General features: G+C 40.7%; 3 protein-coding genes across 4 annotated transcripts; all 3 read right to left on the minus strand.

Moving 5' to 3' along the window:
- Positions 1-61: 61 nt before the first annotated feature.
- On the minus strand, positions 62-8,592 carry LOC117487266 (gastrula zinc finger protein XlCGF57.1-like). Its single transcript, XM_034135956.1, has 3 exons — positions 8,559-8,592; positions 3,095-3,425; positions 62-1,330 (listed from the first exon to the last, which is right to left on the minus strand). The coding sequence occupies exons 2-3, from the start codon at positions 3,294-3,296 to the stop codon at positions 273-275; spliced, it is 1,260 nt and encodes a 419-aa protein (XP_033991847.1). The 5' UTR covers positions 3,297-3,425; positions 8,559-8,592; the 3' UTR covers positions 62-272.
- LOC117487264 (zinc finger and SCAN domain-containing protein 2-like) lies at positions 5,399-8,596 on the minus strand. The gene is made up of 2 exons (XM_034135955.1): positions 8,228-8,596; positions 5,399-7,004 (listed from the first exon to the last, which is right to left on the minus strand). The coding sequence occupies exons 1-2, from the start codon at positions 8,427-8,429 to the stop codon at positions 6,355-6,357; spliced, it is 852 nt and encodes a 283-aa protein (XP_033991846.1). The 5' UTR covers positions 8,430-8,596; the 3' UTR covers positions 5,399-6,354.
- Positions 8,597-14,208: 5,612 nt separating this feature from the next.
- LOC117487267 (galectin-related protein-like) lies at positions 14,209-21,855 on the minus strand. 2 transcript variants are annotated; one of them, XM_034135957.1, is made up of 5 exons: positions 21,757-21,855; positions 21,171-21,260; positions 21,005-21,093; positions 19,807-19,993; positions 14,209-16,235 (listed from the first exon to the last, which is right to left on the minus strand). In XM_034135957.1, exons 1-5 carry the CDS (start codon positions 21,787-21,789, stop codon positions 16,092-16,094), a joined length of 543 nt encoding a protein of 180 aa, XP_033991848.1. In that variant the 5' UTR covers positions 21,790-21,855; the 3' UTR covers positions 14,209-16,091. The 2 variants fall into 2 exon arrangements, with proteins under 2 accessions (XP_033991848.1, XP_033991849.1); XM_034135958.1 differs by having other exon boundaries at positions 21,171-21,251; positions 21,757-21,843.
- Between the last annotated feature and the right edge of the window lie 523 nt (positions 21,856-22,378).

Below are 22,378 nucleotides of genomic sequence, written 5' to 3' on the forward strand. Positions count from 1 at the left end.
TTGTGCCTGTAAATGTGGAAAAAATCAAGACAATGGAAATAATAAATCAAGAAACAGGAAGTATTAGCATGAAACAATTTGGAACTTTTATTTGGTTATTTCCCTTCTATACAATAGTGTCATTTTGATCAAATGTTAATATAAAAAATGTTGAACGAAAAGAATGTAAATACAAATGACATGCACTGTTACCTACCCTACCTTTAAGTGAGAGTTCAAAGATAACCCAGGCCGATCCTAGTACTTTCACACAGACACATTCTCACACAGCTTTAAGAGTTTTCTTCTAAGTTCAGTTCTTGCTGTTTCTCAGTGATGTGTAGTTTCCATGACTCGTGAACCTGCACATGCACCTTCAGGTCTGCATCTGTGTAAAAGGTTCTGCCACATGTTGGAGACGGAATGGTCCTATCTGTGCTTTTCTTTTCTGTCCCTGTGCACAATGCAAGATGTTTGCTACACACAAAGTTCTTGCCGCATTTGTCACAAATAAATGTTTTTTTTTCAGTATGCCGTTTCATGTGAGAAAGGCAATTGAACTTGTATCTGAAAGTTCTGTCACACACGTCACAACTGAAGGGTTTTTCATCAGAGTGAACTTTTGTATGCATAACCAGCTGGTGCTTCAGATTGAACTCCTTGTTGCATTCAAGGCATTTAAACTCCTTCGTTTTGTTAACCTTACCTACATTCCTCTTTTCTTTTGCCATTTTGCGTTTTTTCCTCATTTCGCAAAGTTTGAAATGATTACTTGTGTGATAACTTTTCTCACAATTGTTACAGTAATACGGTTTTTCCCCAGTATGCAACCTCATGTGAACAACACGAGTAGAGTTCTGAACAAAGGATTTGTCACAGTAATCACAAGCAAAGGGTTTTTCCCCTGTGTGAATTCTTATATGCATAATAAGGTGGTGCCTTTGATCAAACTCCTTGTTGCACTCCAGGCATTTAAAGGCCTTGTTCCCTTTGTGGCTCTCTTCTACATGCTTTCTAAGATGAGCATCCCTCATGAAACGTTCACCACAAAGATGGCAATACGTTTTGTCTCTCGGAGGCGGATGCGCTAAGACCTCAGCGCTATGACTCTGAGAAGGCAACGGTGATCCATCTCTTTCGTTCCCCTCTTCTTTCATGCTTTGGTTTACACTCAAAGTTTCAGCCGTGGAGGATGTGAGCAGCTCACAGCTAGGGACAGGTTCTGATTCACCATTGTTTGAAGAATCAGCCTCCGTGTCTGAGCTGAAACACTCATACGCTTCCTTCTGTTCCAACTGCTCTTGGATCTCCATTTCCTCCAGAACAGGAAACGCAGGGACCGGCTGGGCATCTAAAGTACAGAGAGGACACATGTTATAATCTGTCGACTCAGTAATATTATTATCAAAGTAAGTGTTGCATACAGTCGTTACACTTTAGCAATTTAATATTATAGCTTACTGGATTTTTTCAACACCATGAATTTTTTGTACCAAGTCTTGCTAATTTATAAATAATAGATTCAATAATAAGAGGTGTGCCCTACTCGTCTAATACAATACTGGATTGATTTTGAGGTCATGGGTCTAATATAGTGGAAGCTATTGTACAAAGTTCAACAGGTCACACGACACCTATTGAACAATTTGAAACTATTTTCTCTCAAATTATGTGATTTTGGGTCTTTCTGCAGATAGCTTGTTTGTTTGATCGTAATAAATACTCAAAATGAACTTATTGAGTAGATTGACTTTCTTTGTGGAGATCATTTGGTAAATGATAAGGCAATAAGGTAATACTGTATATCATTATGGTCATGCTAATAAAGCAATTTGAATAGGTGTGTGCGGTGGCGTGTTTGGGGTCATGGATGTATTATCAGAACTCGATACAGCGCATTTAACAACTTTTAAGACCTAATGATTCAATAAGGGCTATACAAGTGTTCGTGCCAGGTAGTAAAAATGATCCGCTGATTTACAGACGTCTCTTTCCCAATACAAGTCAATGGGGGAAAGTATTGTTGGGCCCAGTGATGTCACGGACTGACACGGACGTTGTAGTACCGCCGTTTGGCCACTGCGAATATTTGGCTCAGTGTCCGGCGCACTTCCTGGTTGGTCAGTAAGTGGTTAACAAACAGCCACATTGCTTAAACCGTTTGAGTGCATTGTACAAACACACACTTATATAAAGAAGTACACCTTATACAGTTTGTATAGCATAATGTCCACCACATTATACATGTGTAAGTAATAAATAAAAGGGTTAGGGCCATGCAAACGATAGTCCGGAGCGAATGTCTCTCGAAAATCGAACCTAAAACCTCGGTCTCTACAACCAGGGCCGTCCTTCCCTACAGGCCGATCATGCAGGCTGCATGGGGCCTCACATTGCGCAGGGGGCCTCGGCTTATGAGCTCGGCTTGTGCGCAGTTCTCAGCGCAGTTCTTCGGGATCATTTTTTCCCCTTTTATTCATTTTTATGTCAATTTGCACATTTCATGGTGATGCTCAGCCTCTCCCCTTAACTCCTAACAGTCATCATCATGTCAACCACCACACAGAGAAATACTGATAGAAATGTGTGTGTAGTTGTTGATACATTGCTGACAGAGGGAACTACATTTGAATACAGATTTAAGAAATATCAGTTTTTGAGCATGTCATAAGCATGTTTTGTCTTGACTATATTACAACTATATTATAATAAAATAATATAGTATTTATATTATTGAATTGATTATGATTATTAGTAGAAGTAGTTTATTTGCATTCATTATATTTTAATCTTTTTGAAGCTAGTATTTGGCAGGAAATGCCGACGTATTCACCTGTAAACGCATACTCAACGACATACATGCACATTTACCATTTACCTCACTGTCTAAAAAAGTAACTGTGTTGATAATAATAATAAACAGGAATTATATTTGCAAAGTACTTTGTTCCCAAAAAAAATGTTTTCACTCCTGTCGGTTGGGGGGGGGGGGGGGGGCGCGCCTCATCTCACAATCGCTTGGGGCCCCAAGTTGGCCAGGGACGGCCCTGTCTACAACCATATGCAACCGGCTAGATGCTAACGTAGCATTGATGCTAAGTCTGATGAAACCAACCTGCACAGTATAATACAACCGTCGGTTTCAGGACGGTCAGCTGCTCGATCTGCTTTCTCAGCTGGAGGATTTCTCTCTTGCTGCGGACAGCTTCCTCCTGACACTCCGACACCGTCTTCTCCACCAGTCCGAAGATCTCCTCTACAGCCGCCTCCAGTCGCTCGCTGACCCGCAGCCTGAGCAGCAGCGTCGCCGACATCATGGCGCTCCGGTTACCGTTGGCAGATAATGTGAAGGGTGACCCAGAACGTTTTAAATAAAGAACTAAAGTGGTCGTGAGCTGAATGCCAGTGGCAAAACAACGACTTGCTTTGGAAAAAATGCTGTCCAACTGTCCAACCGTCCAACTTCTTCTTCTTCTTCTCTTTAATGGCGAATCGCTTCCACTTGGAGCATATATCGCCACCTACTGTTGATTTATTAAATGTTTATATTAAATCCTTGTCCTCAGACCAGTGCTTTTGAGGAATTTGAAGATCAACTTGTTTGCTTCATTTCTTGATTTACTTTCATATATTGACTTAAAATCCATGTGCTACCGTCCAACTTGATTGGCAGGCCAGGCGTTAGTTAATACTTCCGAGTCAACGTCCCACTAGCTTTGTTACGCTTGACAGCTCTGACAGCAAATGTTATGGGCGGAACAGACACTTTAAAATGAACTACGTGACCTAAATATCAGCCGTTTCAAGCATAGATATATATAAACACATATATCTATGGTTTCAAGTACCAACTGCCTGACTGTTTAAAGTAAACTAACCGTAAGTTTGTACTTCCGGTTCGACGTCATGACGTACCGCTAATGAGCAAAAACAAACAGTAGCCTTATCAGGGGCGGCGCCAGGGGGTAGCTTGGAGTTGCTATAGCAACTCCAACAATTGGCCTAGCAACGGCTTAGCAGCCCCATTGTTTTGTTATGAAAATGTATCTATATATATTTATACACATTCTCGCGAGATCTATCAGGGGTCATTGTAAGTTAAAGCGCGAACTGTTACTTGGCTAATGTTGTTATAATTCTCAGTATGTGAACACAGATCGAAAATGGAAAGATCTGACTCACAAGGCAGCGTAAACGGCCGCGATCTCCAATGGAGCCGGTCCAGCCGGACAACCCTGTGTGTGTGTGTGTGTGTGTGTGTGTGTGTGTGTGTGTGTGTGTGTGTGTGTGTGTGTGTGTGTGTGTGTGTGTGTGTGTGTGTGTGTGTGTGTGTGTGTGTGTGTGTGTGTTTGTGTGTGTGTGTGTCTGTTTGCGGTGTGGTGATGAGGTTAAATGCCACAGCATGCCAGTTGAAACAGTGAACGATCGCTATTGTGTACGCTTAGGGTGTAATGGTATTATACACATACATTGTATATATAGGAGCAGAGAAACAGTGTTCAAATTCTGCTTTTACAAACTTATTTTGGTTGTGCTTACCTTGCAAAGTAATGTTATAAGTGTCAAAGGAATGTTTTAATGTAAATATTAATGATAATATTGTAGCGTGTCCAAGTTAATAGTTATTTCAGTTATCAGATGTGCACAGTTTAGTACATTTGTAAAGTTATTTAGGCAATGTTGTTGGCGGGAGTTAGGGAGAGACCGCCCCTTCCAGGTGTGTGTGTGCGTTTTCCGGTGTGTGTGTAGGGAGTACGAGACGGTAGGAGTTGTGTTCGAGTGTGGGGAAAAGTCATAATGAGTGTTATACTATTGATTGGCTCTGTAAGGCGTGGCTGTGGCCGTCAATACCATAAAATAAAGAGAACGTTTTCGACATTGAAGGCTCGTGATCTGTGATCTTGAATAGCGGTGAACGCTACAATATGAATAGGCTCGTGCTTGGCCCACTGGTATTGTTTGTTTATTTATTTTGAAAATTAACTAGCAACGCCGTGCTGTCATATAGCAACTGCTAAGCTACTGCAGCAAAAAAATCCTGGCGCCGCCCATGAGCCTTATCTATGTTAATTGTATTTTTAGGGAAATTTCATATCCTTAAATAGAAATGGGCTGACTCCAAAACAATATATTAGCACTATTAAAAACATTAGGAATAAGGCAATCAAAAGTAATTTGATATTTAAAAAATATTTAATATGAAGTATCAAAATGTATTTTTCTTTCCGTTTTTTCTTTAGTTACTGTATGTAATGTCTTGTTGCTTTTTTGTCTGCCCCTTGACTGTCTGTTGTAGCCTATGTCAAATGTATGATGTTCATGTATGACATTGAATAGATGAATAAAAACATTAAAAAAAAATACAAAAAGAAGCCTTATTCTAGCTAATTTCCTGCCAAAACTCCACAAACTAAACATGTTTTGTTTTTTTAATACTCACTGATTTATTAACAAACACAGTATGGTTTACAAATACAAAACACCTTTGACAAACTAATGCATTTTGTTTTGCAATACAAAAAACGTGCTTATCAAACAAACACATTACATTTTTCCAATAAATCATGTTCCTGAAAAATTAGGATATGTCTAAAGAACTGAACCGATGAGGAAGAGTAACCTTTTTTTATAATATATACATTTTTTAAGTTTTGGACTCCTTTGCATTAAGTGCTGTCTTGTCAGTTTACGTCTTTGTGCCTGTAAATGTGGAAAAAATCAAGACAATGGAAATAATAAATCAAGAAACAGGAAGTATTAGCATGAAACAATTTGGAACTTTTATTTGGTTATTTCCCTTCTATACAATAGTGTCATTTTGATCAAATGTTAATATAAAAAATGTTGAACGAAAAGAATGTAAATACAAATGACATGCACGGTTACCTACCCTACCTTTAAGTGAGAGTTCAAAGATAACCCAGGCCGATCCTAGTACTTTCACACAGACACATTCTCACACAGCTTTAAGAGTTTTCTTCTAAGTTCAGTTCTTGCTGTTTCTCAGTGATGTGTAGTTTCCATGACTCGTGAACCTGCACATGCACCTTCAGGTCTGCATCTGTGTAAAAGGTTCTGCCACATGTTGGACACCGAATGGTCCTATCTGTGCTTTTCTTTTCTGTCCCTGTGCACAATGCAAGATGTTTGCTACACACAAAGTTCTTGCCGCATTTGTCACAAATAAATGTTTTTTTTTCAGTATGCCGTTTCATGTGAGAAAGGCAATTGAACTTGTATCTGAAAGTTCTGTCACACACGTCACAACTGAAGGGTTTTTCATCAGAGTGAACTTTTGTATGCATAACCAGCTGGTGCTTCAGATTGAACTCCTTGTTGCATTCAAGGCATTTAAACTCCTTCGGTTTGTTAACCTTACCTACATTCCTCTTTTCTTTTGCCATTTTGCGTTTTTTTCCTCATTTCGCAAAGTTTGAAATGATTACTTGTGTGATAACTTTTCTCACAATTGTTACAGTAATACGGTTTTTCCCCAGTATGCAACCTCATGTGAACAACACGAGTAGAGTTCTGAACAAAGGATTTGTCACAGTAATCACAAGCAAAGGGTTTTTCCCCTGTGTGAATTCTTATATGCATAATAAGGTGGTGCCTTTGATCAAACTCCTTGTTGCACTCCAGGCATTTAAAGGCCTTGTTCCCTTTGTGGCTCTCTTCTACATGCTTTCTAAGATGAGCATCCCTCATGAAACGTTCACCACAAAGACGGCAATACGTTTTGTCTCTCGGAGGCGGATGCGCTAAGACCTCAGCGCTATGACTCTGAGAAGGCAACGGTGATCCATCTCTTTCGTTCCCCTCTTCTTTCATGCTTTGGTTTACACTCAAAGTTTCAGCCGTGGAGGATGTGAGCAGCTCACAGCTAGGGACAGGTTCTGATTCACCATTGTTTGAAGAATCAACCTCTGTGTCTGAGCTGAAACACTCATACGCTTCCTTCTGTTCCAACTGCTCTTGGATCTCCATTTCCTCCAGAACAGGAAGCGCAGGGACCGGCTGGGCATCTAAAGTACAGAGAGGACACATGTTATAATCTGTCAACTCAGTAATATTATTATCAAAGTAAGTGTTGCATACAGTCGTTACACTTTAGCAATTTAATATTATAGCTTACTGGATTTTTTCAACACAGTGTATTTTTTGTACCAAGTCTTGCTAATTTATAAATAATAGATTCAATAATAAGGTGTGCCACGGACGTTGTAGTACCGGCCACTGCGAATATTTGGCTCAGTGTCCGGCGCACAGCCTGGTTGGTCAGTAAGTGGTTAACAAACAGCCACATTGCGTAAACCGTTTGAGTGCATTGTACAAACACACATTTATATAAAGAAGTACACCTTATACAGTTTGTATAGCATAATGTCCACCACATTATACATGTGTAAGTAATAAATAAAAGGGTTAGGGCCATGCAAACGATAGTCCGGAGCGAATGTCTGTCGAAAATCGAACCTAAAACCTCGGTCTCCACAACCAGGGCCGTCCCTCCCTACAGGCCGATCATGCAGGCTGCATGGGGCCTCACATTGCGCAGGGGGCCTCGGCTTATGAGCTCGGCTTGTGCGCAGTTCTTCGGGATAATTTTTTTCCCCTTTTATTCATTTTTATGTCAATTTGCACATTTCATGGTGATGCTCAGCCTCTCCCCTTAACTCCTAACAGTCATCATCATGTCAACCACCACACAGAGAAATACTGATAGAAATGTGTGTGTAGTTGTTGATACATTGCTGACAGAGGGAACTACATTTGAATACAGATTTAAGAAATATCAGTTTTTGAGCATGTCATAAGCATGTTTTGTCTTGACTATATTACAACTATATTATAATAAAATAATATAGTATTTATATTATTGAATTGATTATGATTATTAGTAGAAGTAGTTTATTTGCATTCATTATATTTTAATCTTTTTGAGGCTAGTATTTGGCAGGAAATGCCGACGTATTCACCTGTAAACGCATACTCAACGAAATAAATGCACATTTACCTCACTGTCTAAAAAAGTAACTGTGTTGATAATAATAATAAACAGGAATTATATTTGCAAAGTACTTTGTTCCCAAAAAAAATGTTTTCACTCCTGTCGGTTGGGGGGGGGGCGCGCCTCATCTCACAATGTCGCTTGGGCCCAAAGTTGGCCAGGGACGGCCCTGTCTACAACCATATGCAACCGGCTAGATGCTAACGTAGCATTGATGCTAAGTCTGATGAAACCAACCTGCACAGTATAATACAACCGTCGGTTTCAGGACGGTCAGCTGCTCGATCTGCTTTCTCAGCTGGAGGATTTCTCTCTTGCTGCGGACAGCTTCCTCCTGACACTCCGACACCGTCTTCTCCACCAGTCCGAAGATCTCCTCTACAGCCGCCTCCAGTCGCTCGCTGACCCGCAGCCTGAGCAGCAGCGTCGCCGACATCATGGCGCTCCGGTTACCGTTGGCAGATAATGTGAAGGGTGACCCAGAACGTTTTAAATAAAGAACTAAAGTGGTCGTGAGCTGAATGCCAGTGGCAAAACAACGACTTGCTTTGGAAAAAATGCTGTCCAACCGTCCAACTTGATTGGCAGGCCAGGCGTTAGTTAATACTTCCGGGTAGCTTTGTTACGCTTGTAACCATAGATATGGTGACAACGCTACTGTACAAAACAACTCCAAACCTAATTCTGAAAATGTTTACCAAGAATTAAAACAATATCGTAGCACTTTTAAAAACATAATGAAAAAAATAGTTTATTTAACAAATATTGAGTCTGAAACTGTACTGTATTATTATCTTACTTTGGTAAAAGTAGAACATATAAATTGTCACTTAAAGTACACATATCACAAAACTGGGCACTCGTAGCCTACAGTACAAACATCATTGCTTTTCACCATTGTGAGAAAAGGGCCTAACCCCCACCCTCCAAAACAAAGAGGAGTATAATTGCACATCCCTCAGGAGAGATACATTTGACCTAAGGGGGGTTCGTTTAGCATGAAACACTAAAGGACAAGTTAAACAAGAAAGTAGAAAGAAAGGGAGGTGATAGAAAACTATTGATGCTAAAAAGTTAGCAATGATTGAGAGTCAGACCTAAACATTTCAGATGTGTGTATCTATGTAACTTATTTGTGTATCTTTGCTTTTAAATGCCATTTTATATCGTTGCTTAAATTAGTGTTTTTAAATGTCATTTCATAATATCAAATCAAATCAAATCAAATCAAGTTTTATTTATATAGCACATTTAAAAGTGATTTTTGGTCGAGCCAAAGTACATGTAATACACATACATTACTACAATCACAATAAAAGACAATAATTTACAACAGAAATATAAAAAACAAAAACACAGGGAATAGTCAGGTGTCATGCTCCGCTCTGACTAGAAGGCCAGAGAGAAGAAGTGTGTTTTTAGTGAGGATTTAAAAACCCCTAGTGTCTGGGCCGACCTCACATGGAGGGGCAGAGTGTTCCAGAGCCTAGGGCCAGCTGCTGCGAAGGCTCGGTGCCCTCGGGTTTTGAGCCTGGTCTTGGGCACTATCAGCAACAGCTGGTCAGCCGACCTTAAAGCTCTGGCTGGGGTGTAGCGATGGAGGAGTGAGGCCAGAATTGGGGTGATGTGGTCACGCTTTTTGTGGCCAGTCAGAAGACGTGCAGCTGCGTTTTGGACTAGCTGCAGGCGTTTAATTGAGGCCTGGTCCATACCCACATACAGAGCGTTGCAATAGTCCAGTCTCGAGGTAACAAAGGCATTAATAACCCTTTCTAGGTCTTTAAAAGATAAATACGACTTGGTCTTGGCCAATAGTCTTATTTAAAAAAAGCAGGATTTGACTACGGTGCTGTCCTGCTTGTCGAATTTAAAAGTGCTAGTGAAGGTCACTCCAGAGGGGAGGATGTTTTCATTGAGAGCCCAGAATATCAACCGGAGAGGCTGTATGTATATGTTTCTTAATGCTCTTAATGTCTTTCATTTTTGTAAAACACTTTGAATTGCCTTGTGTTGAAATGTGCTATATAAATAAACGTACCTTGCCTTGCCTTAGTGAGACAAAATAAATAATCAGATACACTTTATTTGGCTTCAAATATATTTCCCAAGACAGTCGCTATGAGCGGAGGCCCTCTGGACAAAAAGCAGCAGCCTGACAGGGGGCTCTATGACTGTAACAAGCTTGAGTCATGATGACAAACGTCCACTTTTCTTTTAATTTATTTACATTTGAAGCAGTAGAGCAGTGTGATGAAGGGGTCTGACAGTTGGCAGTTCCTTCTGATTCTCTATAAAGTTATTTCAAACAGTTGGTGAAAGCAGGCCTCCAGCGTTGTCTTCCCCTTTGATCAGCTGGAGTTTTTGATCTTGGCTCTGCTGTGGCTCCATTTTGGGATTCCTCTCCTGCCGAGCGGAAACATCTCTTCTGACAATTCTGAGCCATCTGTGAAACATGAAACATCCTTTGATTGACTCAGATTTTAGGGTTAATTCAAGCTCTGGAATAAAAATGTGCAGAATTTCTCCTCTCAGTCTCACTCCCATCTGTAATTTTTCATTATGACTGCCTATACTCCTATTGGGAGACTATATGCTCCCTATATGCTCACGGCTGAATTTCCCCCTTTAGATATACGATTTCAGGATCGGGGTCTAATCGCCAAAGACTTAACATTTATCATATGACATGTATCAATAAATGTTCTTTAAACAAAATGAAGTCTCTCCTGATTGAAATGGATCTTGGAAGGATAATATGGGAGCAGCTCATTATTTTTTGAGGCAACGGTAAACACAAATGTGGGTGCCAGATATTCAGACAGACACTGAGCATAAGAGCATTTTCCAAGACGAGATGTTTATTGGTTTGCAAAGAAGCTGTTTTTACAAAAGCATGGAGAGAAAAAAACATTAAGAGAGGTCTGACAAGGGTAGAGTGCACGTCTTCATGTAAACAATGGTCCAATGCATATTCTCCAAGACATAAAATCAGGATATTTCTGGAATTTGCATCACATCTACAAGTGTTCCTGTTTTTTTTGGAGCAGATGTTTAATGGCGAGAGAGCTGAAAGTGGATCGAACCGCCAACATGATGCATGATACATGAAAGACTTCCAGAAGATCAAAGTCACAACAGAAAACACCCTGATGATCCTCAGACATGATACATCCCAGAAAACACAAACTGACTCTTACCCTTTTTTGCAGTTGAAAGAAAATAATATTTGATCCAATACTCGTTTCACACATTTCCTTATATCATAGTACAATATGTAATATATGACCTCAAATACTTTCATTATACAAAAACTCAACTTTTTTAATAGGCCTTCATATAAACAGCAAAAATGTGTACGTTACCAATACAGTTTGTTATGACGTTACCACACACAACCCTGCTGGTTACACGGTAATACATAGAAATGATAACATGATTTTACAACCACACAATACATTAGCAACATTAGCCTACTTCTACTCAGAAATGGACATCATGACGTAGGTTTTTAGCACTTTTTAGAGTTGTTTTACTTGTGAAAAGTTCTGGGAAAAGCTAGATTTTTAATACGTTGTGTCAGGGGTGTTCAAATATTGTAATTTGGTTAGCATTTAACTGGAATCTTCATTAATACTACGCTAGCAAAAAAGGTTAACAGGCCAAAGGAAAATCTGCTTTAGAATACGGCGAAAACAGCCGATAAAAAAAAATTAAGAAAGCACATATAAAAAACTGGCAATATAATAGCTGCATCGTACGTGTATATAAAATGCCAGGTACTAGCTTACATGCACAACTAAATGCCTTCTGCTGGTTACTCAGCTCGGTATTCCTCATGTAAAAACTAAGCCTGTGAGGCCTTGTTATCAAATATGTACATCCATAGTCCAAAAAGCAGGGTCACAGGGTCAAAACAAGTTTGGATAGGAAGGGGTAAAATTCTTAGATCATATTAACAGCATTTCCACATGGGCATCAGATTACAATCAGAAGGAGAATAACATTCAGTTTTTACGTGGCATTTTTAAAGGGCTGAAGAACAATTTATATATCAGGTAGTTTAGAGCGGGAATCTTTTCCCAGGAACTACAGAACACATGGGATCATTAGGAGATCAGGAACTGGGTCTTAATGTATTCAATACTACATTTCAGGAAGAAACACATCATATGTTGAGGTTTTCTCAGCACATGTACCACAAATGTTTAAGCAGTTATGAGAGAAAGTGCAACAGTACCACCTCAGAATGCTCTCGTACCATGCCAGCGTATCATGTACCTGCACCACACCCACTGCGCACACACACACACACACACAGCTGGAAAACACACAGGTTGTTAATGCAGAATGAACTGTGCCATGTTCAGAAAACACACTCCCAGCACAGCTCCCTGCACTCACACACACACGGACACACGCATACAAAAAAACACTCCCTGTTTAGAGCCCTTTAGTTCAAGATTCTTTGCAATTGTTCATCTCCCTCCCCCATAATTCCTACCTTAGGAGAAACAACTTCACGTTAACACACCTTGTTAGAACATCCACGAAACACACTGCTGAGTTATGGTATTATTACATGGCGTATATTAACATTACAGGAAACTAGCAGTACAAATATGGTCACCAGTTAAAAAAAACACCCGGTTAACACAATTACACATTATCTGTACACATTTGTTCTGTTGTTGTACTGTATTTTGACCTTTTAAACTGCACTGCCCTCTCATACCAAACTGTACTCGTTTCCTGTTTGTGTTTAAAAACGAGAAGTTGAGGAAGACAGTCTGACAAACCAGGAGAAAACAAGTCCTGCGCTTATAGCTACTTGAAAAGAGCTAATAGATACTCAGTGCACGTATGAAACGCTGCACTTAGCACAGTAACAAGATGTTAAACCAAGAGGTGTCTTCAAAGTCTCAGTAATCAAAGCTTCATTAGTGTAAACAAAGGCAAACATTACATCATGCTTTGCAGTGAAGTCTGCTCTGCACAGATGTCATGGCTTCTTCCATATTCACAGCAGCAAAATGAGCGTGGTTACATCAAAACTGAAGTGTAAAAAACCTGAATGGTAGTTCTCTGCAGCTTTGTGAAACTGTCTATGCCTTTTTGCTGAGTCAAGCAGCTCAAAAAGTGGATGAGGACCATGACGCAGCATTAGGAGCCTTCATTCAACTCTCTGTTTGATATGAAGTGTCTCTGAAGACAAGCTTCTTCTACCTGGTCCAAGCTAATTCAAACCTTCTAATAAGTCAATCTTTAGGGGTTTAGAGGTTGTAAATAATTACTTTCTTAATGGATAATAAAAATGTACTAATGTGTGACGGATCATATTACTATAAGGCAGGGCACCGTAACCAGTGGCATACTAGAAATAAGTGTGCAAAATATTTACACTTTCTTTTCGGATCCTGAACGAGACCGCCGCCAGAGCGCGTCTCCCCGTTACCTGCAGAAGGAAGCCATGCACGCAACGCAGCCCCGCTCTCTTTAACTCCAGGCGACTTTCTGCCGCTTTCCTCCGTGGTGCAGTGCTGAGTACAATTCACGATCGTCGGCAGACTAATCAAAACCATTTTTTTTAATGGAACTTCATATCAAAAAGGTTGCCGACCCCTGCTATAAGGCATTGATAGGAACAACTTTTGGGCTAATCGGTTGAAAGATAAAAATCCCTTCGTTTGATCCTCCTGCATAGAAAAGCATTTCTAGCTTTTTCATGCAGATCTCATTGACAATTTAAGACTGTTTAGACCAGGGGTGTCAAACTCAATTTCATCACGGGCCTCATCAGCATCATGGTTGCACTCAAAGGGCCGGTTGTAACTTTAAGACTATATAAATATACATATATAAATATTTAATATATATAAAATAATGTATTATATTACATGATTGCCTCTTCATTGGATTATTATCAGATAGGGTAATAACTTCATAATTAACTACGTCTGAAAGCAGAAGTCTTGGGCAAACAATTGCAAGTCTCTTCAGTGCGCATGTCACAAAATGATTTAAAAAGAAAAGCCAAATTCTGGAAAAAAAAAAAAAAAAAAGTGAAATTTTGAAATAACATTTTTGAAAAAAAAAGTCAAATTCAGAGAAAAAAAGTCTAATTTGAGATGCATTGTGGGACATGTAGTTTATGGGCAATGTGCTTCTGTAAAGCGGCATGTAACCGTATAATAAACATATTATATTCTTTGCAAGCTCTTGTGGGGCCACATGAAATGAAGTCGCGGGCCGGATTTGGCCCCCGGGCCTTGAGTTTGACACCCCTGCTTTAGACCAAAAGCTGTTTTCATCAATGGCCTATAACTGAATTTTAAGTCTTACTATCCATAAGTAAAGCAATATGTTATATCTCATAAACCCTTTCTAAGTCGATGCAGTGAAATCCTTACCTATTTCTACTTTGTGTAAAACCTTACAGGTCATAGTGAATGTTGATACTGTAGGAGGCGTAAACCAAGCACCTTAAGACAGGATGCTTCTAATACTGTACTGTGAGTGTTGCAGATAACTTCTGCTACTACTGTGGAGTTATTATAACTTCCTTTAAGACTTAGTGAAGGGAAATACTTGAGTGTAGAGTGAAAAGATTATAGAGACATTATTGTCTATGACTGAAATCCTGCTTCCTGCTTTAAAGCGTCTGTCTGTCTGAGCGTGGACACACCACTGAGGTGAAACGATTCAGGAAACACTTAAAACACATCCTGTAGGACTGACTATAACAGCACCGGGCGTACCACCAAAAAACTGTGACAGTAAGTTATAATGTTGTGCATCACTATACTGTGTCTTCTATGCTACTATATATGAATACTATACATTCAAATACCACCAGGGTCTGCTCCTGCTTCCAAAAACACCGGACTCCTAATGTGACTGAAGTTTGAGTTGAGTTTAACTCCTGCACACTTTGACAGCAACTTCTTTAAATATCCACTAAACTGTGTGTGTGTTCTTTAATGTGAATTAGTTGCATATTGGTTTTAGAGTATGATTCAAATAAGCTTTGCATGAAATAACTGAGTGTGACAGCAGAAATCTCAAACTCATTTAAAAGCCTTTCCTCCTCTCTCCTTGCCTTTAAAGTAAACAGTCATGAATCTACTTCCTGTCCAGCATACAGGGGGATGGCTGCAGTGACCACTACATCTACCAACACACATGCAGTGTACTGTACCGTATCCCGTCTATGATATAATCCTCATTTTGGTGTATTTAGGTCGCTGAGACTGCAGCGTGTTACCGTGACAACAGGGATAAACCCAGGGGAGGGCAGGGGAGCGCCTTCGGAGTTGGAAACACACCAGCTCACCAAAAAAAAAAACAGGGTGCAATACTCTGCACAACTATGATCGAGTTTTAGAGGCAAACCGCAACAATAAACACAGCTGGAGTGATTTCAAATCTGAGAAAGTGTCAAATCTGACACAATATTTGCTTTAAAGCAGTTTTATCTCATAAGAAAATCATGTTTCAGCCCTTGTGGGAATGTATCAACGCTCAGGTTGAATATCTTAATACTGCTCAGGTCCAGTACTGCAGAATTTTACTGCATAGAAATTCTATAACCAGTGACTTTCTTTCCAACTTTTTAAAAATGCATATTCCAGATAATCCTAAATGGGTTTGGAAGAGTCTTACGTGCCTTACAGTTTCAGAAATAAAATATGAGCTGCTCAGAGACAGATGTTTTCCTGAGAAGCTGCATCCTTAAAAGCACTCCAGACCTGTGTCTACCTCAGCATCCCTATAGGACTCAACATCAAAAATGAATGCGCCATTAATAAACCATGAGGTCCCTGATCTGAAGAAACTGGGGCTATGAGGAGAACACACATTTACCCTAAAAAGCATCAGATCCTGGTTCAATAGGAAGGAGAGAATGAAGATGTCTAACTTGTCAAAGTGGGAGCCATTTTTCCAGTTGTTGCAGTGTTGCATGATGGGTTATGGATGATGACGTAACAGGCGCACATGTGTGTGTGTGTGTGTGTGTGTGTGTGTGTGTGTATGCGTGTGTGGATTCATCTCCGGACTAGTCCTTGCTTCACACACCGAGTTGCAGAGCAGGAAGAGTGAGATGTTAACCGAGCTTGGTGATCTGTAGATCTCCTTGTATCTGTACCGTGTCGATGGAGGTGAACGATTTTACTTTGTGATAAAAGTCAAAGAGCTGGTGTCCGTCCACGAATATCCGGAACCTCTGGTGCTCGCAGTGGATCTCAATCTGCAGGGGGAGGAAAGAGGAACAAATATAAAGTAATATACAATTCATAATCAGCACATAAAGAAACTTTGAAATTCGCACTGAAGCTAAAACAAAAAACAGTTATAAAGGCTATTTTTGTCCGAAAAGGAAAAGACAAATTAGCTTTCTTGAAGACAGTTAGTGAAGTGAGTGTAAAAAATACAACAGTCGTTTCTTCTCACGGACATATCTCTTCGCTATGGGCAATGTGGCATCCTGACTTTCACAAGTGACGAATACGCTGCTCTGTGTAGTTCATAAAAGGAGATTTGTTGATTCTAGAGAATACTTAAAGGTCCCATGTCATGCTTTTCTGGTTATTACCCGTCCCCTTGTGTGTTATGAAGGTTTTTCTGCATGTAAACGGTCTGCAGAGTCAAAGATCCTCAAAGTACACCCTGTAGCGAGTAAAACTCTAACACATAAAAGACCTGTCTATGCTGCCCCAGAACGCCTCGTTGGAAATTTCTCTTTTTCCATTTGTTTCTTCCGGGAACCAAAATGGACCAATCCGCGGAGCTCCTCACACACCAGGACCTTTCGCGTACATTTTCAACTAACAGGGAGTCCCATTGACTTGCATAGAGCTCCCTGGTTGGTAATAGACGAGTTGGGATCGCGGAGAAATGCTCTCCGCAGACCCATTCTCACAGCGTTTATAAACCTTTTTCTTACTCAATATCAAGCCACACTTATTGTTTTTACTTCGGCTGTGAGTGTTTGTGTGTGCTCAGGATGAGTTTCGCGCTGTCCCGCCGACCCGGAAACCACACCAGTAAGCCAGCTCACTGAGCAGCGAGCCTCGCAACGTCCCGACCAATCAGAGCACACTGGGCTCACAGGGAGGGGGGGGCAGGAGCTCCAACAAGCCGTTTAGGACAGAGAGTGAATACACATACTATACAGAGATGCTGTATGAGAATGTGAGTTTGGAAAATTGCACAATATAAATCTATTCTAGTAGACCTCAACAATGGAATTATGATCAGTAGAAATGGCCATGACATGGGACCTTTAAGAAGTGCAAGAAAACGCTATAACTACCATACTAAAAGCACATGGGATAAGTTGTTTCAATCCTCGCATTTGTTACTTAAGATTGCATCATTCAGATAGTAAGAAAAAGTGTAGTGTGACACCTCTTACATTACATGACGTCATTTATATTCATTTTCAACATAAAAATGCTGCAGCTTGAACTGAAAACAATTACTGAACCAAGGTGTTATGGGTCAAAAGAGAAGGGTGTTCACCAGCCACCTGGAAATCCTGCTACTCTACAAAACGATTAACAAGCGCTTTTCTTTTTGTGTTTAACTTGCAACAACCCCCCAAAACGCTGTCTGATGAATACGCTAAGAATGGGACTCCACTTTGCTTCCAAGCAGCTGCACACTGTGAATCTCAGCAAACCAAACACAGAAAAGCAAACAGAGTGAACCCCTCTGTACAGTTCAGACCAAAGAACACAAACTCTAGATGTGATCATACTTCCCGCAGAAGATTGTTCCGATAAACTCAGAAACACAAAGCAGCCGTCCTGCTCTGAAACCAAACAGCACGTCATGTGTCTGTCATGCATGTCTCTGAATTCATCAGCGCCATCTGCCAGCTTTAATCTCCAGAGTCATGTCTCTGCTGACCTGCTTGGTCACGCTCCAACCTCAAACAATGACACTTTATCAGAGAGCTGACATTACATAACCACAAGGGATCAGCTCTAAAGACAGGCAGGAAAATGGTGGCCATTAGGGACTGAACCCTTTCCCTCAATTCAAGTAGAACCCTCTACGTTAAAGGCTGCTTCGTTCACGTTGGATTGAAACACGTGACTATATTTTTAGGCGAACACCATGTGTGTCATTCTAGTGCATATACAGAATTTATTGGAGCAGACAAGTCCTCAGGTCTTCTGAGCATTACTCATCATGCATATGTGCTGCTGCTGCTCAACCCCCCTCCTCCTCCACAAACACATGAACAGCTGATGCTGACCCCGATGCAGCAAACAGACCAACACACAGGATGCAGCCTGTATTCAGAGTGGAGAGATATGATGAAGCGTGGAAAACATTTCCTGTTTGCCTCTTATTTCTTTACAGCAAGGCGACATGCGATTAGCGCTCGTACAGTGGGCTGTTTGTAATGCTGAGGACAGGGTTTTAAAAAGATAAATACATCAAAACATGAAGCAAACAAACAACTGACAGACTGTGTTGGAAGATGAAATAGACAAATGGTCGCAAAATAAATGCTGTGGATCAAAAGCTGATTCTTGCTTGAAAGAAATCTTAATACAATGAATGACTAAACCTACTTCTCTAGCACTAATTACATCTAGTAATTTTCGCAAGTATCATTAGCACATGTTGGATTGTGCAACATTATCTCAAGGACCAAAAATCGACTTGCTTCGAGACGTGCGCCAGTTGCCCCAAGGTGTATAAAAAAAGCCAGATATGTATTATTTTAATTCTTCTTACTGCATGCAGCAACAGGTTGATTGAACTTTCTAGGAAAGATTTCAAAGAAGTGTGCCGGCTATCCTAATTTAAACGATTATTTAAACTCTCCTGCTTTGTTTACATTCAAAACTCTTGCATTGACTCCTTGCATAGTTGTCGTCTTTTCTTTTGCACTCATTTTGATTCTGCATCTTATTTCGTCCTTTAGCACCTTGTGCTTACCTTGTTGACACTGCTTAAAACAGTTAAATATAGCACAAATGGCCCTGAAAAAGCTACAAAAACACTACACAACACATCGCAATGACAGGTTATTTCAAGCACACCCCAGCGTGAAGCATTTGAGGGTCGATTATTTATTGTAAATCTTGTTAATAACCTGTTTTAACTGTTATCTGATTGCATTAAAGGTAGGGTAGGTAAGAATGGAGAAACCAGCTCGAGTGCGCTAGAATTTGAAAGTACGCAACCGAAAGAAGTCTGCCCCTTCCTTCAGACTTCCTTACAGAGCCCCTCCTCCAACACACACGAACGCGCACATGACCAATGAGGGCACGAGATAAGTTTGTGCACAGATGGAAGGCTGACAGGCAGGTAGGCCATCCAGTTATTTTAGCCGGGCCGGCTCAGATGATTGGTCGTGCTTTTTACAGCGCCACGGCTTCCACAGATGACATTTTCTTATGTATTTATTGTCAAAGCATTTAATGTATTCATTGCTATCTGGATGTTAAGAGCATTCCATGGAATATAACAAAAAGTGTTTCTGAAGTGAATTACCTATCCCACCTTTAACACCCCTGCTGCCTGCTCTTTTTGGACTCTTGTTTGAAGGCTATGTACGTGGAGCCAAATCAAAGAAGAAAATAACAGTAATAACAGTTGAAAGGAAAGGAAATCCAAGGTGTAAAAAAGAAGATAACCATAACTGTAACCAAGGTGGTTTAGAAAGGTGTGAATCAGGTCAAAGGAGAATGATGCTGGAAGCAAAGAGGGCATCCCAAAATATTCACAACCTGCACCTGCTTGAAAAATAGGAGGCACCAGAACCACCTGGTATGTGAACACAGTAAAAGCATCTTTACCCTAAAAGGCTGATCGGGGATGAAGGGAAAGTAGTCGGTGGACGCCTCCTCCGCGGTCCACTTCCCGGCGATGCGGGCGCTGCGCATGAACTGACGGTCATTGAAGCGGGCGGTGAGTTTGAGGGCCACGTCGTGCAGAGTGCCGTCCTTCTCCGAGTCACGACCACAGGTCAGGCTCACGTCAAAGCTGAGGGAGGAGGGGAACAGAGGAGTCAGACAGGCAACATATGAGACCAATAACTAATCTGGGATAAGTCAAATGCATAAATCTGCTGTAAGAGCAAACCTATTGTTGTTAATTATGCATAATCCTTGCTGCTAGTTTGTGTTCGCCCCCCTTCCCCAACAGCTGTGGTGTGAACACACAACCTTCTTTGTGTGAGACATGATTACAGAATCAGAATCCATTTATCGCCAGATACTGTACGTTTACACTTGTAAGGAATTTGCTATGGTGTATGGTGGTGCAAACATAAAAAACATTTGAAAATAAGATGTAAGGGGTCAAAAATATAACGGTTAAAACGTTAAAAAGGTTGAAATCTGTTTTTCATTAAAAAAAAAAGAAGACCAGTATTTACACCAAATGTAAACTAAAAGACTAGAAAAATGTAAATAAATATATTTAAAACGTATTACGATGAAGATTTGACAATATACGACTGTAGTGTTTTATATTTTAAAGTGGAGGGCTGTGCAGAAATGTGCAAAACATATTCAGAGAGATGAACAAGAGAACTAGAAGTACAGTAACCAACTTGCTGAGATGCAACAAAGAAAAAATCTGTTTCTTAGAGCCTCTCAGCAGCCGGGACATTCACATGAACTTTGGCATGAAAACTGCCAGCAGCAGCAGCAGCCTCTCAACATGATGAAGTCATCGGGAGGTTTCTTCCAAGTTTGACACAAGTTTCCATATAGGGTGAGGACACACCCAAAGCAAGTCTGCTTCAATGGCTCTATTTTTTCCATGTTCCCCCCTTTTTGGTCCCTGCTGGTTGGGGAACGCCCTTGTCTCTCTCTGCCTATTTAAGAAGCCACTATTCTCTGAAGCTGCCCACGCATTACTCACTGTGTCCTGGAGTGGATGTGCAAGTAGTTTAAGAACAAAACCACTTGAATAGGATGTTTTAAACATGGTGAATTAAAGCAAGCCTCTTGATAGGGACTGTGCATGCATTGTTAATTGTTATTTTACCTCTCTGGCTCCAGTTCGACTATGCCCATCACTATAATCTTCTTCCCTGGCCGCATGCCTCCCCGGATGCGTCCACTGAACGGCACCGTCTATGCAAAGCAATGTGAATGTATTAAGCAGAGCATCAAACAAGGACATATGAGATCCGTGAAGGCATCTTTCCTACCAGCAGGCGGGAGATTTCCTTGTCAGGTGAGATGAGGCCGGGGTTCCCCAGCGAGTCGTTCAGGTGGTCGTCCTCCACATTCTTCAACACCAGTGACAAAAGACACAGGATGCAAAATGTCATTTACCGCTCCAACAGGTAGGATATATTAAGAACATGTCAGGTTAAACACACAGCACCAGGTTTTAGGTTTATTGATACAAATGTGGCCTTGCATGCGGTTCTTCCCAAACAATGAGGTGGCAGCACAACCTGTCATGTGGTTTGTCCTGTTGTGCTCCATGTGAGATAAGAATTTGGCCAAATAAAAAGCGAATTAAACGCGATAAATTAGCTAGTGGAGCCGCTTAAGTACCCACTCACCACCGATACATTTCACCGAGAGCATATTGGATTTCCTCCCCGGCTATACAGATGAAAGAGGAGCCGCTCATTCACGGCGCTAGGTACTCCACATTTACAATAAGCCCCGGATAATGGACCCTACGCCGCTTTGTGTTGAACCCACAGCCCTTCATGCACACGAAATTAATTCAGACACTTGTACACCTTCACCATGCTCCATAAAAGCCCCCAAAATACTCACTATTCCGTCTTTTTCCGCTGCCTGCACCGCCATCTTGAGCAGAAGAGCATAGGATGCTTATTAACGGAGCAGAGCTGCCGGAGTGTGTGTGTGTGTGTGTGTGTGTGTGTGTGTGTGTGTGTGTGTGTGTGTGTGTGTGTGTGTGTGTGTGTGTGTGTGTGTGTGTGTGTGTGTGTGTGTGTGTGTGTGTCAGCGGCGTGGCACTGACTCAGGAGGATATTCCTGTTCCTGCCTCTATTCTTGGGTCTCTCTCTCCTCCAGTGGTGTATTGTAATTAAGTAGGCTAAATTTACTCAAACACTGTACTTAAGTAAAAATAAATAAAAATGGATGTGGATGTTTATTATTTTCACATTATGCTACTTCATGCTTTTTCTCCACCACATTTATTTTACATATTCAGTTACTACTTAGTAGGCTAGTAGTAATTACTAAAGCATATGTATTTGCTTTAAACAGTGAGGTAAAGTAACTAAGTACATTTACTCAAACACTGTACTTACGTTTTTTTTAGATGAGGTACTTGTACTTGTATTTTAGTATTTTCACATTAAGGTACTTTATACTTTTGCTCCACTACATTTTGAAAGCAAATATTGTTCTTTTTCACTTAACTACATTT

Source organism: Trematomus bernacchii, unplaced genomic scaffold, assembly GCF_902827165.1.
Source record: "Trematomus bernacchii unplaced genomic scaffold, fTreBer1.1, whole genome shotgun sequence".
Classification (NCBI taxonomy): Eukaryota; Metazoa; Chordata; class Actinopteri; order Perciformes; family Nototheniidae; genus Trematomus; species Trematomus bernacchii.